Source organism: Triticum urartu, chromosome 3 (assembly GCF_003073215.2).
Source record: "Triticum urartu cultivar G1812 chromosome 3, Tu2.1, whole genome shotgun sequence".
Lineage (NCBI taxonomy): Eukaryota > Viridiplantae > Streptophyta > Magnoliopsida > Poales > Poaceae > Triticum > Triticum urartu.
Window position 1 is genome coordinate 628,538,483 of NC_053024.1, and position 20,693 is coordinate 628,559,175.

Genomic DNA, 20,693 nt, shown 5'->3' on the forward strand with positions numbered 1-20,693 from the left:
TCTTGAGAGTTGAATTTTATTTTCTATTCTCAGAAGTAAATGAGGCAAAAGTGTTGACCAAGACCTGGAACTTTAATCCACCTTGTTAACAGCAATATGTTACTATGGTTTATAAAAGCATACAAATGATAAATAGATTGTAGAAGCATTTTTAGTAGATGAAATCATGAAAGTACAATACATTGATATAGAAGAGGTGTTTTGTTTGTTAGCTCATATAGGCTACTCAAAAGCGTACAACCAAGAGTTCCAACATATACTACACAAGCTAATAGAACTTGTGTTGTTGCTAATTGATCCCTTGGCATCTAAGCATTGGTGGCTTTTTCCTTGGTGGCAAACAAAGTCCTTCTTGCACCAACGCCATGCTTTCTTGTTAGAGTTCTGGCACTGAGAAGATAATTTGTGAGTTTTTGAGTGATAAGATATTGGAAATGTGTGCATGTAATCGCTTACCTAGAAGAAGGTAATTTATGAGCTGATGTTGTAGCTGACAGGAAGGGGCCATCGCCTTTGTTGTTCTCTTTGGGCTGCACATGGTCAGGACATGTTATTACACAGGTATTGAAAGCGCACTTGCAGCATGCATATAGATTAGCTGAAAAGGGGAAATAACTGACCTTATTGGCAACAGTGAAAAGTTCAGTGCAATGATGTTCATGTGGTGGTATTGACACCTATAATTCATTTGAGGTTTTTAAATATAGAGTTAAAAGAGGCTGAAGTGAGAAGTTAGAAAATATATCCATTGGTTCATTGGTATTGTTCATCCTCTGTTTGTACCAGAAATGGAATTACATGTGGTTGTAGTGGGATACGAAGTGCAGTTGAAAGATATATATCACGTTAAAACATAGGATATGACTGACCGTGTCTGCAACTGGAATAGGCTGTATAAACTGTTGTTCAGTAGGCGGTGTTGACATTTGCAATGCAGCTGAGGGCTTTAAACACAGAGGCAAAGGAACATCAGGCAGGAAGATAGTGGAAAACATAAAATGCTTAGTAAAGCTGAGATTCAAGCCGTTGAATGGAATCAGTTTGTGCATAGAAGTTCTTAGATGAAAATGGTGGCGCGTGTTTTCAATAAACAAAGAAAAAACTTATTAAATTTTCTCAGCAGCATAACAAAAAATTTAAGCTAAATTGTATGAGGTACATATCTGTACCATTTATATTTTTTAGAGGTTATTCACTAATTAGGAAGAACTAAGTAAAGAATAACTAAATTGCATGGTGTAGAAGGTTCAGCCTGTACCTGTTGGTCTGGCTCTTCTGTTGCCTGGGGTTGCTGGATTGGCTTACGAACAACACCGTTCTCTTTAAGAGATGCTAATTCCCTCTCTAAGGAACCTATTTTTCTCTTTAGCTTGACTGTTTCATGCTCAAATATGTCTGACCATGACTTGGCTCTGACCACCTCTTTTTTGCACTTTTGAAGCTCAGGGAAATTCAGGTCATCGATAATTAGAATGCCTGCTTGCTGCATGTAATGCACAGCAGCAGTACTCACTGATTCATGAGCCGCGTTTGTTGTTTGGCAGTTGTGTCCAGCAAATATGGTTGTTTTAAACTGAGGAATGTTTTCATGTGCTGGAACATGTATTTCAACAGTGGCAAAGAAACTGTCATCATCTTCGTCATAGTGTACTGATTGGCTTGCTGTAACTCTAAGGGCATTTATGGATAACTGCAGCATGTGCTGCCTGCTGACGGTGACCAGTGTTGCTGCAAGCTGTGGAACGAATAGTTAACAATGAACAGGATTCCTTGAAGATGCTGCAGAAATGAGTAGGTGGCAACAACAGGTTATGTCAGGCGATCTTACCTTTGGGAGCAGAGGCACGAATAAGTTGTCATCCATGGCGAGAAGGATTTGACCCTGCAGTGATAAGTATTTAGCGAGGTTAGAAGGCAGTTGTTCACATACATTGGCCCATCAGGCTATAAGCAGGAGCAGGTAATTATAGCCAATTGGCATAAGGTGAGACGGTATGAGCATCTAATAATAAAGCGCACACCAGTAAACATCTATAATGGAAACTCTGTGTGAAAGAATGATGATCTATAATAATAGCTAAGGATATCTTCTTTATGTATTTATTGAAGGAAATATGCCCTAGAGGCAATAATAAAGTTATTATTTATTTCCTTATTTCATGATAAATGTTTATTATTCATGCTAGAATTGTATTAACCAGAAACATAATACATGTGTGAATACATAGACAAACAGAGTGTCACTAGTATGCCTCTACTTGACTAGCTCGTTAATCAAAGATGGTTATGTTTCCTAACCATGGACAAAGAGTTGGTATTTGATTAACGGGATCACATCATTAGTTGAATGATCTGATTGACATGACCCATTCCATTAGCTTAGCACCCGATCGTTTAGTATGTTGCTATTGCTTTCTTCATGACTTATACATGTTCCTATGACTATGAGATTATGCAACTCCCGTTTTCCGGAGGAACACTTTGTGTGCTACCAAACGTCACAACGTAACTGGGTGATTATAAAGGAGCTCTACAGGTGTCTCCAAAGGTACATGTTGGGTTGGCGTATTTCGAGATTAGGATTTGTCACTCCGATTGTCGGAGAGGTATCTCTGGGCCCTCTCGGTAATGCACATCACTTAAGCCTTGCAAGCATTGCAACTAATGAGTTAGTTGCGGGATGATGTATTACGGAACGAGTAAAGAGACTTGCCGGTAACGAGATTGAACTAGGTATGGGATACCAACGATCGAATCCCGGGCAAGTAACATACCGATGACAAAGGGAACAACGTATGTTGTTATGCGGTCTGACCGATAAAAGAACTTCGTAGAATATGTAGGAGCCAATATGAGCATCCAGGTTCCGCTATTGGTTATTGACCGGAGACGTGTCTCAGTCATGTCTACATTGTTCTTGAACCCGTAGGGTCCGCACGCTTGAGGTTACGATGACAGTTATATTATGAGTTTATGCATTTTGATGTACCGAAGGTTGTTCGGAGTCCCGGATGTGATCACGGACATGACGAGGAGTCCTGAAATGGTCGAGACATAAAGATTGATATATTGGAAGCCAATGTTTGGATATCGGAAGTGTTCCGGGTGAAATCGGGATTTTACCGGAGTACCGGGGGGTTACCGGAACCCCCCGGGAGGTATATGGGCCTTAGTGGGCCTTAGTGGAAGAGAGGAGAGGTGGCCAGAGATGGGCCGCGACCCTCCCCCCTTTGGTCCAAATAGGACAAGGAGAGGGGGCCGGCCCCCCTTCCTCCTCTCTCTCCTCTTTTCCCCCCTCCGCGAATCCTATTCCAACTAGGAAAGGGGGGAGTCCTACTCCCGGAAGGAGTAGGACTCCTCCTGGCGCGCCACCTCTTGGCCAGCCAGCCCCCCTCCCTTTGAGCCTTTATATATGGAGGCACGGGGCACCCCTAGAGACACAAGTTGATCCACGTGATCATATTCTTAGCCGTGTGCGGTGCCCCCTTCCACCATAGTCCTCGATAATATTGTAGCAGTGTTTAGGCGAAGCCCTGCGACGGTAATACATCAAGATCGTCACCACACCGTCGTGCTGACGGAACTCTTCCCCGACACTTTGCTGGATCGGAGTCCGGGGATCGTCATCGAGCTGAACGTGTGCTAGAACTCGGAGGTGCCGTAGTTTCGGTGCTTGATCGGTCGGGCCGTGGAGACGTACGACTACATCAACCAAGTTAACGCTTCCGTTGTCGATCTACAAGGGTACGTAGATCACACTCTCCCCCTCTCATTGCTATGCATCACCATGATCTTGCGTGTGCGTAGGAATTTTTTTGAAATTACTACGAAACCCAACATTTATCGTAGTGACAAAATATTCTAATTACTTTATCTTTAGCCTAAATCACATAGTCTATAAGGTACAGGTGCATTTAGGATGTATAATTGCTGACAATTTATAACATTTCTTCTAACATAGGTGGTAGGCTTTGGTGTGATTTTCGCCGATCTGTGTTATTTTTTCCTTGTGGCATGATGTAATTAGGTAACATCGTGTGTTATTATAAACCGCAGATGAGACTGCTCAAAGGAAAGAGTTGGTAGAAGAGGCATGCACGGACTTTGTTTGACGCCGCCGCTTGCTCGTTGGATTCAGAAGGCATAACGTGACATAATTATTCAGTTAGCACACATACCTATGTAACTAAATGTAAAAAAACATGGCATAACGCTGAGATAAACTTGGAAGCATAAGAATGCTATTAGACATATGATTTAAACACAACAGAGCGTAGCGAAACAAATAAATAAAGCATGAACGTCCAACAGTAGATTTGGCATAATGGAGAGTGGCATGGTTCGATAGGACATATTACATCATTAGGTTCACATACACATATAGATCATTAAGGCTCAGCAGATAGCTTCGGAAGAACCGATTGTGCCATGGTGTGATAGGATATATATTACATATGGCTATAGATAATTATATTAGTAGGGAGCAACAACTAGCTCTAATGATGATAGCAGTGATCTGAAGATTCTTGCAAGGCTGTTAGAAGTGACCTTCAGGTACGACACAGAAATCAGTAGAGCAGTCCTTCGTTGTCGAAGATCTGCTCATCATCAAGTGAGGTTGGCAGGTCCTCATCATCGTCTGTTGACTGCTCCTGGCCATAAGGATACACACCAGTTTCTTGAAGGTTGACCATGGCCTCATCAATGTACTGGTGAAGGTATTCGCAGCTGGCCTCTACATTGAGAAGAACATTATTGAGCTCCAGGTAATCTGGAGTAGACCCTGGGCTTAGCCTGCTGTTGACCAGATGGTTAAGGTTGCTGACGATGGTCTGTTCCGTGCTCAAGGATCCATCCCATCCTTTGCTCAGGAGCTTGTTTTTGCCAAGGCTCTCTTTCAACTCTTGTTTCAGAGATGCATTGTCCCTCTTCATTGCCTTAAGCTGCTGACCCAATAGTACATTTGCCTTTTCCATAGTCCTTAGTTGATCATAATGGTAATCTTTTGGAACCACACCCTCGTAAGCATCCATGTACTTAATTTCTGCAGCAGCCACATAATCCTGAGCTTCTGCTAGATCCTAGTGCTGTGAGGTAGACAGGGAAACTTTGACAGGTGACCTCCCGAGCTTGATCTTGATTGGGTAAAAGGTAACGGTGACCTCCAGACGCGTGCCCTCTGTTGGGCGCGCCAAGTAGGTGGCCGCTGGAAGGCCAACCTTCTCTAACATAGCATCAAGCAGAATCTTAGACGAAATTGGAACATAAGCCATTGCTGGGACCTGCCGCAAGCGAGACAAAACGTCACTGCTGAAAAATCTGGCTCTAAGTATAGGACCACCTGCAGGTCTATATGGGTAGGAAGAAGAAGGGAAAACTGTGGGCGAGGAGTTGTTTCTTCGGGTTGGATTTTGCGACGAGAAAAGTGATTCTAAGTAGATAAAGATGCCCAGGATCAATTTTCTATAATCTATAATCTATATTGGACAGGGTTGCTGAAATGAAAGAAAACTATTAGGTAGACCTATCGTTTTCACCTAGTTTGTTTATATCGGGCAGGAAAAAGTTTAGGATAATCGAAAGCATAGGCTCAAGCCCCTTTAGGTGCATCATGCATTGGTGCCTCAAAGGCAGTCACACGCTGAAGAAAAGTGGGCCGGAATAGGAGTTTACCTGCCGAGAAAGACGATGTTGACCGGTGGGAGAAGGGGCGCTTGTCAGGTCGGCAGAGAAATCGTGGATCTAGAACAAGCATGAGGGAAAAGGTATGAGAAAGGATCAGAGGGGAGTAAAACACAACGGTGCGGAAGGAATACCGTGTGGAAGAGTCAATCGGCAGCAGCCTTCGTGGCTTCCATGTTGAGCTTGGCATCGGTGGTGCCACAGGTTAGATCTGAGCAGGCGATGAGGAAGAGTGTGAGGAGATGGATGGATAAGACGAGAGGAGAAGGAGAGGATGGATAAGGGCGTCTCGCCTGGTGGGGGGGGGCTCGGAGGTGAGAGTTACCGCCATCGGGCCATAGGTAGGCTGCGACTGGGCCGCACAGTTTTTTGATGGCCCATGTATCATTTAGTCAGCCCACGAGCAGCGACGCTTGTGGCCCGTGAGGAGCTGAATATAAAGCGGCAGCGAACGGATCCACTGAATCTTTTTCCTTTGTCCCTTTGTTCATTTATTATTTGTTTTTTCCTTGTTTTCTATTTTCTTCTACTGTTTTCTTCTACTTAAGCCTGGTAAGATATATAGTTAGGTTGAGCATGTAGGGTTTATGAGTGTGGTAGGGATGAGACTACCATTATAATTGCACGTACCTGGGCCTAGAGATGTAACGGCCAAGGAAAAGCTGGGTGTAGGTTTATCCTAAACAGGAAAAAAAGCTGGTGTGGGTTTATCCTAAACGTGATTTTCTTCTTTAGAGCAGGTATCTTAGTAAATTAAAATAGTCATGAGGTACAGAGGGCACACCAACAAAGGGTTAATAACGATATTCATAGAGCATGAAAATAGCCTAGTTCAGATCATAAATAAGGGAATGTGTGATTGGAGGTTGCCAAACACTTGGTTTACAAACATGCGACAAACATAGTAACAGGCTATTTTGGGAACTTGGCCAATCGTGTGAAAACAGCAATGGCAAAGCAGTTTTCACTTGTCTTTGTGGATAGGGCTTTAGTTGTTAGATCCAAATCAGCGAAGTGCAGCCTCCATGGCGTTAGCATGTGCAATTGCAAGAGCATCATCATCAACATTAGTGGACGCAGATCCCTGTGACATGGGCAGCTTAATTATTAGGAATTCTGAAAGAAGAAACCATGGAAAAGAAAGAAGAATCTAAATTTGGTAGAAATACTAATAGCAGATGAAAGAGAGGATTTAGGGAAGTTGGCGTTATGACCTGCCCATAATCTTTTTCCTGCCAAACAAGGATATGTGCATGGGGCAGACTCCTCTTGTGGAAGTCCACGGAGTGGAGGACTGGAAAACAAGAGGGCAAGTGAAGAACAGGGAAATTAAGATGCATGGAGAAGAAAAAGTTAAGGAAACCAAGGGAAGATACTGGCTACATTACCAGTAACTACAGGCCCAAACACCTGTCCGGTCTTAATTTTTTCCACGTACTCAAGGAGTTTCAGTTGATACACTTGAGCAGTAAAATCAGCCTCATCGACTGCCTGTTGTCCATGCTCAAGACCCTAAACTATCTCAGGCCAGTTTGGATCATACGTGAAGTCTGTGAATATATCAGGTGAGCCATGGACACGTGAAACAGCGACAGCATCGTGGAAGTTTTCAGCCATGCAACGAAGTTTGCCCGCATAAGATGCTGGCATTATATTTTTCTTGTTGACCTCAGACTCGATAACTCTATCAAATCCATTAGCATCAACAACATATTGGTGATTTTCAGTGTTCATGTTATCCTGGAGATTTTTACAGGATGTTAGTTGAGAAGTGAGAATATCATGCAGTGGTGTAATGGTGTTTCATCGAAGGCAGGAAAGCACATGCACGAGGTAAATAGCAAGCAGAGACGACAGGATAGCAAGCAATCTATGGTTAATATAAGCAGATGAATCTTCTATATGTATAGATGGATGAAGCAAAATGTGCGGTGCTTGGTGAGTAACAGTCGATTCAGTAGCTGGTATATGTAATTTTATGAGCATGAACAAGCCAGGGAAATAAAGAATTTGCTGCAGTATAGGAAAACCATGAACTCGAGCGGAGTGCTCTGTTCACCTAGACAAAGTCAAGGGTAAATATCAGGCTATTTGACTGAGCGAGTGAATAAACAGGGATTTCTCTCATTTTCATGCGACGTTCATAATCTTCAATGTAACAAAGGCAAGCACATGCGCATTAAACGGTGGAGCGAGATAAGCTGAATCTGAGATTTACAAAAATACCTGTGCAGGCAGAACGGATGGGGCAACAAGCGGTAGAAATCGCTGTCAAGGAAGACAGAAGGGCAGACGAAAGTCTGCAGATTGAAACAAACAGTAAATTTCCAGGGAAGTAAGGAGGCCTAGAAATCTGGTGCTGCAATGGTAAGAGAGCATTGAAGAAGGGACGAACTCACCCGAAGCAGAGAGGATTCGGTTTCGGTTGGTCTGAAGGAGAGGATAAGGCAGAAGGAACGGACCTGGTAAAAAGGTTGTATTTGTCATGAGGTTCTTAGCCCATGGAATAATGGGCTTGCATATGGGCTGGCGGGTGGAACCTTTATACATATGCTGAAGTTTATGTACATGCCCTTTTTGTTTTGTGGGCGTAAGCGAAGATGTGCTTGCAGAGTACGAAAATAGATGTGATTTATTATAGGGCTAATCATTAGTTTTATAGGACACATATTATATCGCGAGGCTAAACTAATAGAAGTATCCGATGTATACAGAACATATTGTGTGTGTGGAAATAATGGACATAAAAATATAAATTTTCAAAAATGTTAATCATGGATTTTAAAAAAATTAAGCGTGCATATAAAAAATCCCAGATGTAGAAAAAAATTCAATGTGTATGTAAAAAGCAGCATAAAAAATATATGTGTTAGAAATCAGTAATCATGTATATGAAAAAAATAAGTGTATATATTAGAAATTCCTATTGTAAAAAAGTGTACAATTTTCATGAAAAGTTATACATCAAGAAGTATAAGTTCAAAAGTATCTTAATCATGTATTTGCAAAAAATTAACGTGTATACAAAAATATTCCTGATGTATACAAAATACGTACAATGTGTATGGAAAACGTAGACATGGAAAAAAATCAGATTTTTTAATCATTTTTTGGAAAAAAACAAAAACTGTATATATATAAATGTTCATGGTATATAGAAAAAATGTACAAGGGAAACCAATGGAAAAGAAAAGGCACAACAAAGAAACAAAGATAAATTGAAGAAAACCGAAGAAAGAAAGAAAGGGAATAAAAAATCAAGTAATAATGAAAGAAATACAAATAACCGGACTGCCTATTTTTTTATTTGGGCAGCCTCTTTTGAATCATAAATTGTATGAAGGCAGTAAGAACGTAAGTTAAGACTGAAGATAACGTGTGAAAAACAAAACATTTCCTCAGTAATGAATAATCAGGTGGATCACCATTCTGTAATTTCTACTGCAGTACGCATATATCAGTTATATATTAGAGGAAAAATACTTATATTGGAAGGGTTCAAAGAAGTGTAATTAAAATCCAGTACCGCGCATGTGAATTTTAAACAACACAACATCTGTTTTGCGAAATGGGCTGGTTAATTAAAAAGGAAGATCGACAAGCAAGAATTATCCTTAGGAGGACAGCCCTGGAGTGGCATAGCCAGAACATAAAAAGAAAAAGATACGCGAGGGAGAAGTAGTAGGCAACAAGCGACAGATTGCATGGTGCAAAAGTGTAGACATAGCAGTCTGACTTCTACTTATTTACAGAAACACGTAAATAATGAAGGCTGCCCAATTGAGGTAGATATGTCGGCACTGTGATCTAAGCTCCTAAAGCATGGTGATATTAGCGGATAATAATTCTTGCATGGTACAACTGCAGAGGAACCTGAAGATCTTGAACAGGTGACTGCTCCACTATTAATCCATTTGGAGCAGTCCAAATAGATATGACCTCTGGAATATCTTTGTTTTCATTTGCCCACATGGCACACTCATAGAACCAAACATCAGGAGAATCATCAACTTAATGGCTGTTGTTTTCTAACATGCAGTGAGGGCTCAGGATGTCTTCAATTATAGACGGGGTGTAAAACTCAGTTGGCAACCCTGTAGCTCTTATTTGTTCTTTTCGAGAGAGGCTAGAAGATACAGCTCCAGCAGACATTGACCATTTCTGAACTAAGAACGCACCAAAAGGTAGCTGGATTCCAGCAGCATCAGTAGACAACATGTGAAACAAAGTTGTAGTTACTGGCCCTTGGAAATATACAAGGTATTTGAACCTGCCAACTTGCTTGACTATGGCTTTTCCAGGACATTCAATCTGCATTTGCTGCAAACAGCGTGTTAACTTATCCTCTGTGATAATTTTTCCCTCATCGCAAGACACCAGGAGGAATGATGATTCCAATATCCGCATTTGGTCAGCTGGTATGTCAACATCATTTAAATATGAATGGGAAACCATTCCTTTCTTTAGTGCCCGCAAGAAAGAAGGAATCCTCATGTGTGTTCTTTGAAGAGACTTGTTATGAGGAGTTCCAATATTAATTCTGTCAACACCAATACAAAATGTCTCTATGTTCTTGTGGCCACTGCTTTGGTTTCTTCCTTTGTCATACTTGCTGGAGACATGAACAAGTATATACCATGGGAATGGCACAGCAGTTCTAACAGCCCATGCCGTGGAATTTACTGATCGAAGCTTACGAAAGCTGAGATTGGCTTGATTAACATTCTCAACAATGCAATGTGGCTGCAGGGCACGCTCAATTGCTCTTCTAGTCCAAAGATGTAACGGCAAACCATAGATCTTTACCTTTAGATGTGCAATCGCTGTCTCCATCATTTCCTTAATCTGAAAAATCATACAGTATTGCTTCCATTGGCACACCAACATTTTTCACAGGGTAACATAGAACTTCAGTCCCATCTAGTGCCATGGTCACTCCACTGGACAGAACCGCACGTGCATAAGCTGTGTTTGCCTCATTCATTAAATCTAGCACCAACCAGGATGCGTTTTCATATGGAGGATACAGATATGGTTGATATGGCAGATGAAGATGTTCCGAAATGAGTGGCGTGACGTGGTGCTCATCCATAGGCAATCCATCCCACCGTGCTAGTATGTAGTGGGAACACAGCTCCACAACCTCTCTGGTCTTGTGTTCTACTGCGCTTATAAAACCTTGTGAAGAATAAATATTATCAATCATGTATCTCTCTGTTAACATCCACTCGCTCAATTGATCGGCTGTGGTAGCAATAAATGTGTTAGGAAGTTAGAAAGATGAAAAGATATGTATGCCTGCTCAAATGGCACTTGGTGTAGCATTAGTAAATTCATACACCTGTGGGTAGGTCGAAAGGCCATGATTTGTTCTTCTCCATGAGATGCTCTCTGGTAACACTGAATCGATGGGTGAAGAGGGTTGTTTTTTATCTGTTGATGAACAAGGAGAATTGAGTAAAAAGGGTAAATAGTTATCTGTATATTACGCTAGCAAATGTTCATTGATTTGATCTTGGAAGATTAAAGAAAATGAATGTATGTTCATAGCGGAGATATTGAAAGGAAGAATCACAGCGGATGAAACCAAAGGCGTAGCACAGATAAATAACACTGTCTTAACACGAGGACATAGACTTTACACTTATACATGTCCAGATTGAAGTTCAGAAAGGATAAAGATTTCTAGGTCGAAGCTATGAGTAGACAGCTTCACATCTTATTTAAGCAACCTAGGAGACTGAACACAACAAACACAGAGCCGCTTCCTAGCGGTGAAGCCATACATATACAGCTTCACATGGCAACGAGACAGTTCAGCAGGCTCAATATGACGCTCATGGGGATGGGACATAGTCATCATCCATGTGTTGATGAATATCATCGACTGAATCTTCATCTGAGTGGCCACTGTAGCTCTGTTCAGGCACTTCATCATCTGAGTACATGCCTTTTTCCCCTAGGAACTGAGATGTCGTAGTTGTAGAGCTTTGAAGTGCGACAATTGAACTGTGAATCTCCATGATAGCTTGCTTCATATTAGAAACACACAGTGAGGTAGCAGGGTCCAAGAAAACGGCAGCAAGGTCTTGGATTCTGTTTGATGCATTGCGCACTTGCTCCACATAGTCGCATGCTTCTTTAGTTATCTGCTTGATGGTTTTGCTGTGCTGGTTGATTTCATCTGACTGTTCTAGCAACCTGGCTGATAATCTTGTATGTGCCATCTTCATTTGCTCTAGCTGATAATAGTTATAGTCCACAAGCACCTTACCCTCTTTGTTCTGCATGTATTCGATGGCCTTCTCGGCTGCACGATTCATCGATGCTACCCCATTCTGACATATATGGCTTGATAATTTAGTCCGGCGCGCTGAAGCATGGTACCGTGCTTTTGTGCGGTGAAATTGAATCTCTGTTCTAAATCGATCTTGTGGAAGATGATGCACAAAGTACACTGGTTTAGGGAGACCGAGTTTCTCGAACATTGCTTCAGCCAGTGATGTGCTGGATAGCTCAACCAACTCCATGAGAATAGATCCACAAGATACACCCAGAGGGCTGGCAGAAGGTATAAACACAGCTTCCATTAAGAACAATAAGCACTGAACTTTAGATCATATATATGCACTAACAATTAAAGAACTTTGTACTGAACCTATGGGAAAACGTAATTTTAATATCATGAGGACATCGGGAGAGCCAAGCATGTACCAGGACAGGAAACGAAACTTATCAGACCATTCCTCCAACCGATTTTATGTGCATAAGAAAATAATAAGAAAGCATTTATATGGACAGCGTATTGTAAAGCAGGAGTATGGCTGGAGTTAAAGTATAAGGATATACCTTGGTAAGGATCTTGTTGCCCTTGGTGAGCATCATAATAGATGAACGGATCTAAGATGCAAGAAATCAAAACGATTCAGAGAGAGAGAGAGGGATGGGGATTTCTCCAGCCAGAAACACCACGGGGGAATGAGAAGGAGGGAGCGAGAGGTTTTCATGAGGATTACCTGCAACTTGGCTGGCTGGGAGCTCCTCTGCTTGCGGGGGATCCAGGCGACCGCGGGTACAGTGCAGGTAGAGAGCAGACGAGGGTGAGCGGACGAGGGTGAGCATATGTGGGAAGGAGATAAGAACGGGGCAGCAGACAGGACTATTTTTTTAGAGCAACAGGATAAGGTTGGGTGGATGTGGCATGCTAGAAGAATGGCCTCGGTTATGGATCGATAGAAATGCCATTGGGCCATAGAGTAATATTAGACAATATTGCAATATATTGGTACTATAAAGTTGTAACGCCCCGAGACCGATGTGCCAGGTGTCCTCCAGTTATTCGCCGGCGTTGCCATGTCATTTGCTTGCGTGTTGCTTTTCATCATGCCATCATGTGCATTTCAACATCATGTTTTCGAAACTTCCATCCGTCCGGGTTCCCCCAGTTCCGTCCGTTGTCCGTTCTGAGCCCAAACACACTTGCACGCGCCCGCGGCATGTCCGAAATATTATTTTATAAGTGGCCGGAAAATGTTCTCGGAATGGGATGAGAGTTAATGTGTGGTCTTATTTTAGTGTAGCTAGACCGCCTATCAAGTTTCATCGCATTCGGAGTTCATTTGATGCCCCAACGGTTAACTATAGCGGCAATATAGCCGGTCAAACGTCGGATGTTTTCGGTCTCCGGAAACAGTTGCCGGGCTGCACTCCCCCCCTCTCATCTTAGTCCAACCCATTTTTCACAACCCACCTGCAGCCCACCTAGTCCATCCTCCTTCCCCTCTTCGCTTCCGGAGTTGTCCGATGCGACCGCTCGGTCCGAAACCCTCTCTGCACAGTGCATCGAACCCCTCACGTGCGCGTCCGAAATTGTCCCGGACCCGACCCGGACTGTCGCCACCGTTGTGTCCGGATCATCCCCAAACGTCTACAAAACGTCACCGTTTTCTTATTTGGACTTCCTAGCTATTTTATTCGCGATCATTCGATTGCGATCGGAGGGACGTTATACCCCTAAGTCTAACCCACCTACTATATATAGCTAGTCTAACCCTAGACCAAATCCCTAATTTCTTGGGATCCATCCCACCGCCGCCACTCTCTTCATCGGATTCCACACCAAACCACTCCCGATCCAAAATTCCTCCCAGTCTCGTTTTCCCCAATGAGCCAATCACCACAGCCCCGCCTGACCAACCCCTCGTCCCCGTATGCCGTCCTCCTTCGTGCCCGATCTGGACGCCCGCAGCTCCCGTGCACTCCCCTGCCCGAGCAGCCTCCACGCCGACCCCATCGCCCTCCTCCCGTGCTTCCGCGCGCTGCCGCAATCAGCAGCACCACCGGAGTTCCCCTCGCCGTCGGGCACCACCACCAGCGCCGGTCGCCGCCGTCCCATTCATATTCCAGCGAGGCGAGGAACCGAGCTCCATCCGCCGCAGCGCCCTGCATCGCCCGAAGCCGCCCCTGTGCTCCCGTCGAACCTGCAGCCAACACCAGCGGTAAGCAGAGCTACCACCCAGTCCCTTCAGGCATGTTGAGATAGGTAAGTAAAAATCTGTATTAAGGTGGCAGAGGATGCAATACGACAAGCAAGGTGCAAGCGAAAGAATTACCTTGGTATATTTTTGGCAATGTCCCTACGAAGATAGCGACAACAGCTCCTATTTCACTTGCAGCACGAACCTCTTTTGCTTCAAATGCACGAGCTCGAGAACCCTAGAGAACAAGGTTGATTTCATTTCCTCTATAAATCAACGCGAGCATGTTAGGAAAGGGAAAGGGCAGAGGATAAGAGGAAGAAAGAAGAAGTAAGCTAGCAACTCACAATTCATTTTGAAGAACTATAGTCCTAGTATACGAAGGTTCGGGCTGGTACTGAGAGTGGACAACAACAATGTCTGTGACCGCAGTAATTCTACCAATGACATCTGCAAGCAACAAAACAACATTAGTATGACATTATGAAAGACCAGCGGTAAAGAGAGCATACATAAAGGAAGCATAGAATTACGAACCAAGAAAGCGAGGAGTGTGTGGGCCTGGCACAGGTATATCCGAAAAGGGCAGGAGGTTGTAAGTGCAGTATGGATAGTCTTCATCACCAGGCTGAGGGATCACGGTAGTAAAGCAAGTGAACTACATCATATATGGACTTTCAACAGCCCTCTAAGTCTGCTTGGATTGTTTGCACACGAATCTGTTTATCAAATAGACCTCGCCTTCCTTTAAGACATCTCTCAGAAGTTTTGATGGCTCTAGAGGGATCTGACCATACATGTGGGTGCCCTACATATCCACATCAGTAATTAGGGCCAGAGGTCAACAACAGTAGTGTAAGCAAAGATGACACAAGTCAAAACAAACCTCTTGGTCAAGCACCACAATGCCAGTGTGCACGAGTGGGCCATCGTCAGTTGCACCTCGGTACTCCCACAGGCGAGACACCAGAACCTTCGCATTCCAGTACAGTTCCTTGGTATGGACCAGTGAGAGAAGGCTAAACTTTCCGCTTGACATCTGCAGTGCGGAAGCAAAAGTCAAAGTGATGAACAAATGAAGGGAAAGAAAGTTTAAATCTGATGAGGCCATTCATACATACTTACTTGATGAGGCACAAACTCAAGAGAAAGCAAAATGAGGGGATCAAGTGACAAAGAAGCATAACATGCAATCGCAAAAGTGATTTGGGCCACGAAGTTGCATAAGACAGGATGGAAGCCAAAATAAGTTAAGAACATGTAAAAACTGCAACTCTATCATAGGAAGATTATAGGAGAAACAAAACATAGATCAGCAAAATCTTATGATATATACTATAGACTATTATCGATAGCACCTAACGAATGGACTGAAAAATCTCAGGGAACATGATGTTCCTTGTCTGAGAAGTAGTCTTATCATCCTCTCCTTTGATTAAGATCTTCAGCGATTTTTTTGAAGTGACACGCGATACAGCCACATAGAGTTGCCCATGTGTGAACACAGGTGTATCCATATATAAACCAACATTTGAAAGAGTCTGCCCTTGACTTTTGTTAATGGTCATCGCATATGACACCCTAACAAGAAATTGACGACGATGCAAAGTGAAAGGCCATTTAGGATCCTTTGAAGTCAGGCCTATCCTTGGTATGAAAACAACATCACCTATGTTTGAACCAGTGATGACAGCCGCCTCAATAATCTTATCAGCAAGCTTTGTGACTATGAGCCTTGTGCCATTGCATAAGCATGTTGATTGGTTCAGATTCCTCAAAAGCATGATGGGAACGCCTACCTTGAGCACCAACCTATGGTACGGAAAGTTATTGACCTTAATCCCATTCAAGTACTTGACATGATAGAAAGCATCTTGATTGCGAACTGTGTCAGCAGAATTCCCTATGGCCGGTGCTAGGCGTAGGTTGGGCGATGCTAGGCGATTCGTAAGTCGCCTTCGCGGCCGTCCGATGTAAAGCACCGCGTCCGTCCGATCTGTACGTGCACGCTTCCCCCTTGCAAAGCCCGTCGGCCCGTAGTGGTCGCTGCATTGCAATGAAACAAGATGCCCCACATGCGAACAGATCCCCACCTGTGGCCGCAAATCACGGGGGCTTCCTCCACCTCCACCTGCCCTACGATTTTAGCTCGCTGAAGACTACAACGACCCGCGAGCGCCACCCCTTCTCTCCACCTCCACCCCTCCACCTACTCCACCTCCCGCGGTGGTGCACCACATCGCCAGAGACATGGCCTACTCCGCCATGGCTTGGAACTCCGGCGAGGGTTCCTCTGTTCCCCGGCGGACAACTTCAGCTCCGGCGACCGCCCTAGATCCCAGAGACAAGGTCCCGTGTACAGAGATCCTCCAATTGTTTTCACTCATGCACCTCCTGCCGGATCCGCTTCAAATTGGGTGAGCTTCCCCTTTCTCTGCTGCATTGACATTTCCTATGCTAATGGCTTTGTTGCTTGCCCTTGTTGCTTTGCTCATTGTTCACTGTCATTTAACACAAATTAGTGTGCAGCTGAGGTGATGTTGCTTTGAAACAAAACTAGATGTTGCTTTGATTTCAATTCAGTAAGGAAAAAAAGTTATGTAATGGGAAGGTTGCATTGCTTCAGATTCAGAGGATGTGTAGCTTAACTGAATGTGTGTTAGCTATGCAACACCACTAAATGTTGCTTGCTTTAAGATTCACAGGATGTAAGCACACACTGAAAAAAACATTGATTTCTTTAAAATTCAGAGATTACTTGTGCAAAGATAAAAATTCTGCTGTATGAAAAAAAATGCTTGCTGAATAGCAAAAAGCACTGGTAGATTATAGGGCTTGGATATGTTATAGTGTTGTTGGCCTCTACAATTTTAGCAAGCATAAAACTCTGTAAAAGGATATGTTATTTAAAGCTTGTGCATACTGCAATGAAAAAACTGGTGTTGTTCTTCACTACTACTGATGGTGTTGTTCTACTGTTGTTGCAATGATGTAGCATACCGAAGATGGGGCGGCAAATGAGGAGAGTTTTGTTCAGCAACCTTTCACAATTCATGGTTGTGGGGATTCAGATGGTGTCCTAAACACTCATGGTGGAATGCATGATGCAGATGAGGATGATGATATTTCAGCCACTTCTGCCCTATGTTGGCATGGAATTTGACTCAATTGAAGATGCCAAAAAGTTCTATAATCACTACACATTTGGAACGGGCTTTGGCTCACGCATAGCTTCCTCAAAAAACAGCCAGAAGAAAGGTCCACAACAACTTATCAAGAGGGTCTTCCAATGTGTGCATGCTGGCAAACCGGAGACTACATGTGAGACAAGCAGCCACTCGGAAGGAATTGCAGCAGGGGGAAGCTCATCAAGCAAGCAGGCTGGGGTTGAAATGGATGTGACAGCCAAGCATCAGAGGAATCGGATTATGTGTTATGATTGCAAAGCTCATATGATTGTTGGCCTCAGGGGCAATAAGTGGGTTGTTACCTACCTTGTTGCACATCATACACACCCTTTGATGCAGCATGAGGAGATTGTGAGGTTCTACCGCTCACACTGCAAAATTCCAGAAGAAGATTACCAACTACTGATGACAATGCATGATGTAAACTTATCAACTACAAATTGCATGGGAATGCTTGGAATGGTCCATGGCGGAGACCGAAGGAAACTGCCATGTGTGAAGAGGGATGTTTCAAATGCGTGTTCCAAGCTGCGACAAAATCAGTCATTTCAGGACATGGATATGACGGTTGCTTACTTTAAGAGGCGTCAAGCTGAGAATGCTCAATTCTACTACACAACAGAAGTTGACAAAGAAACAAATGAAGTGACAGATCTGTTTTTGGTGGATGGAAGGACAAGAGCATTGTACCCAAAGTACAAAGATTGTGTGTTCTTTGACACAACATTTTGCACAAATCGGTACAATCTGCCTTTCGCTCCTATTGTTGGTGTGAACAACCACTTGCAAACTGTGCTGCTAGGTTGTGCCTTGGTGCCAAATGAACAAATAGAAACTTTCAAGTGGGTGTTTCAACATTGGATGATTGCAATGAATAATGAGCACCCGTTGCACCTAATGACTGACCAGGACAAGGCAATGGAAACAACAATAAAAGATGTCTTCCCAAACACAGTGCATAGGTGCTGCAAATGGCACGTCCAGCGAAAAGCAAGGGAAATGTTGGGTAGGATCCTGAGCATGGATGAAATTTTTGAGCAGGTTTTCTATGGGGTTATCAATGATTCAGAGACGGTGGATGAGTTCGAGGAGAATTGGCAGCATATGCTGCATTGCTTTGACTTGGTTGACAACAGACATCTAAGCAACATGTGGTGTACGCGAGAGACCTGGGCTCCAGCATACTTCCGAAAGAACTTCTTCCCATTTACAAGCACTACAGGGCGGTCTGAGGGTCTCAACTCCTACTTCAAGACATTTGTCAACCCTCAAGACTCTGTCTGGAGATTTGTACAACAATATGAGGTGCTTCAAGAAACAATGTTGGACCGTGAAGACAATCAAGCTTTCATAGGCCACGCAACAACTGCACCACTTTACTCAAGGTATGTGTGTGCTTTGTAGAGAGAAAAAGTTAGAACAGGGAACTTGAAAAACTCAAAATCATTGACCTTTTCATTGCAACATTCAGGTACAACTTTGAGCGCCAAGCAGTTCACTTCTATACCCAAAGCGTGTTTCTCAAGTTTCAAAAAGAGGTCATGGCATCAACAGGCTCCATCATGAACATGGCCCCTGCTCTTGACAATGCAAGCGTGAGGTTTGAGTTGCACTCAAATTACTTTGAGAACCCCCGAATATTTTCAGTGAATGTTGTGTTGGCAAAGGAGAAGTTTGAATGCAGCTGCAACTGTTTTGAGATGAATGGGATTATTTGTGCACACATCATAAGGGTAATGGTGCATCTCAATGTCCAAAAAATTCCACAAAGATACATGCTAGAGAGGTGGTCAGAAGTTGCGATAACGGCAATGAGCAGTGGTGGATGTCTCCTAGATTTTGGGCAGAGGAGATGTTGTGTTGGCAGAGGAGAAGTTTGAATGCAGCTGCAACTGTTTTGAGATGAATGGGATTATTTGTGCACACATCATAAGGGTAATGGTGCATCTCAATGTCCAAAAAATTCCACAAAGATACATGCTAGAGAGGTGGTCAGAAGTTGCGATAACGGCAATGAGCAGTGGTGGATGTCTCCTAGATTTTGGGCAGAGGAGATGTTGTGTTGGCAGAGGAGAAGTTTGAATGCAGCTGCAACTGTTTTGAGATGAATGGGATTATTTGTGCACACATCATAAGGGTAATGGTGCATCTCAATGTCCAAAAAATTCCACAAAGATACATGCTAGAGAGGTGGTCAGAAGTTGCGACAACGGCAATGAGCAGTGGTGGATGTCTCCTAGATTTTGGGCACCCTGCAACCAACACTCTCAAGTACAACGCCTTGTGCAGAAAGTATACATGGTTGGCTTCACAAGCTTGCAGCAACGATCTTGCCTACAAAATAATGAATGATGCAGCTCACCAACTTGAGCCCCTCGTAGCTGCAGCGAAGCAAGGGGCGCTCCAAGAACAACAGGAAGCAAATCAGCAGCAAGCAACGCATCAGCAACAACAAACCCCCGAGCCAACCACTGCGCCGCAACCTGATGGCGATGCCATGCTTCAAAACCCCGCACGTGTTCCAAAAAAAGGGCGTCCGACTGAAAAATCAAAGAGAAGAAAGACTCTGCTTGAGCAACGGGAAGATGCACATAAGAATAAAGCTAAGAAAGATGAAAAGAAGCAAACCAAGCCCAGAGGAAAACCTGGTAAGAAGAAAGCACCTCCTTGCTCGTACTGCAACGAAGAAGGTCACGGTGTCCAAACATGCCAGTACTTGAAGGCTGCAATGGGGGTCAAAAAATGTCCCTACTGTGAAGAGCAAGGTCATGCTGTGCAAGAATGTCCCTACCTAAAAGCTGCAATGAAGACAGATGCTAACATGGCTAGAGCAACAGAGCTTAGGCTGTGATCAACTTTGACCAGAAAAAGAAAAAGAAAACTCTCTTGCTACTACACATTTGTAATATTGGTTACATAGATTAGTTTCTTGACAAAGAGAATGGTGCAATTTACATTAGAGGACAAAAAGTAGTTATTTCATCATGCATTGAGTTGTGCCTCATATAATGTTCTTCTTTTTCTGAAATTACAATTCCCCCTGTTGCTTATGATATTGTTGCTGGCTCATTGTACTTCCACCATTGTAGCTTTTATTTTGAAAGGTTTCCTTGGGACAACAATGCATGATGTTGTTGCTGGCTACTTAAACATACAAGTACATTGAAGCATCCTTTTTAAAAGCTTTTCCATCAAAAACGTATTGGAGAAACTGTAGCAAAAAAATTTGACATGCCCGTTGCCACATAGAAAGGATGTTGCATTACATTTCCTTTTGTTTTAGTGAGATTGAAAAGTTATGAAGATGAAGAGAAACAACAGCCCGACAATCGCCCCAACCCCACCC

At 43.4% G+C, this 20,693-nt stretch overlaps 1 protein-coding gene across 1 annotated transcript; it reads left to right on the plus strand.

Moving 5' to 3' along the window:
- Window positions 1-13,892: 13,892 nt before the first annotated feature.
- LOC125547048 (protein FAR1-RELATED SEQUENCE 9-like) lies at window positions 13,893-20,198 on the plus strand. Its single transcript, XM_048711083.1, has 5 exons — window positions 13,893-14,180; window positions 17,270-17,587; window positions 17,675-18,732; window positions 18,819-19,133; window positions 19,538-20,198. Exons 1-5 carry the CDS (start codon window positions 13,893-13,895, stop codon window positions 20,196-20,198), a joined length of 2,640 nt encoding a protein of 879 aa, XP_048567040.1.
- The last annotated feature ends 495 nt before the right edge of the window (window positions 20,199-20,693 follow it).

Bases quoted from the DNA above. Each gene is read 5' to 3' on its own strand.
- LOC125547048 (XM_048711083.1), top strand. From the start codon at position 13,893: ATGCCGTCCTCCTTCGTGCCCGATCTGGACGCCCGCAGCTCCCGTGCA. The intron at 18,733-18,818 runs GTATGTGTGTGC...TGCAACATTCAG, and splicing joins ACTGCACCACTTTACTCAAG to GTACAACTTTGAGCGCCAAG. The intron at 19,134-19,537 runs GTGGTCAGAAGT...CATGCTAGAGAG, and splicing joins CAAAGATACATGCTAGAGAG to GTGGTCAGAAGTTGCGACAA.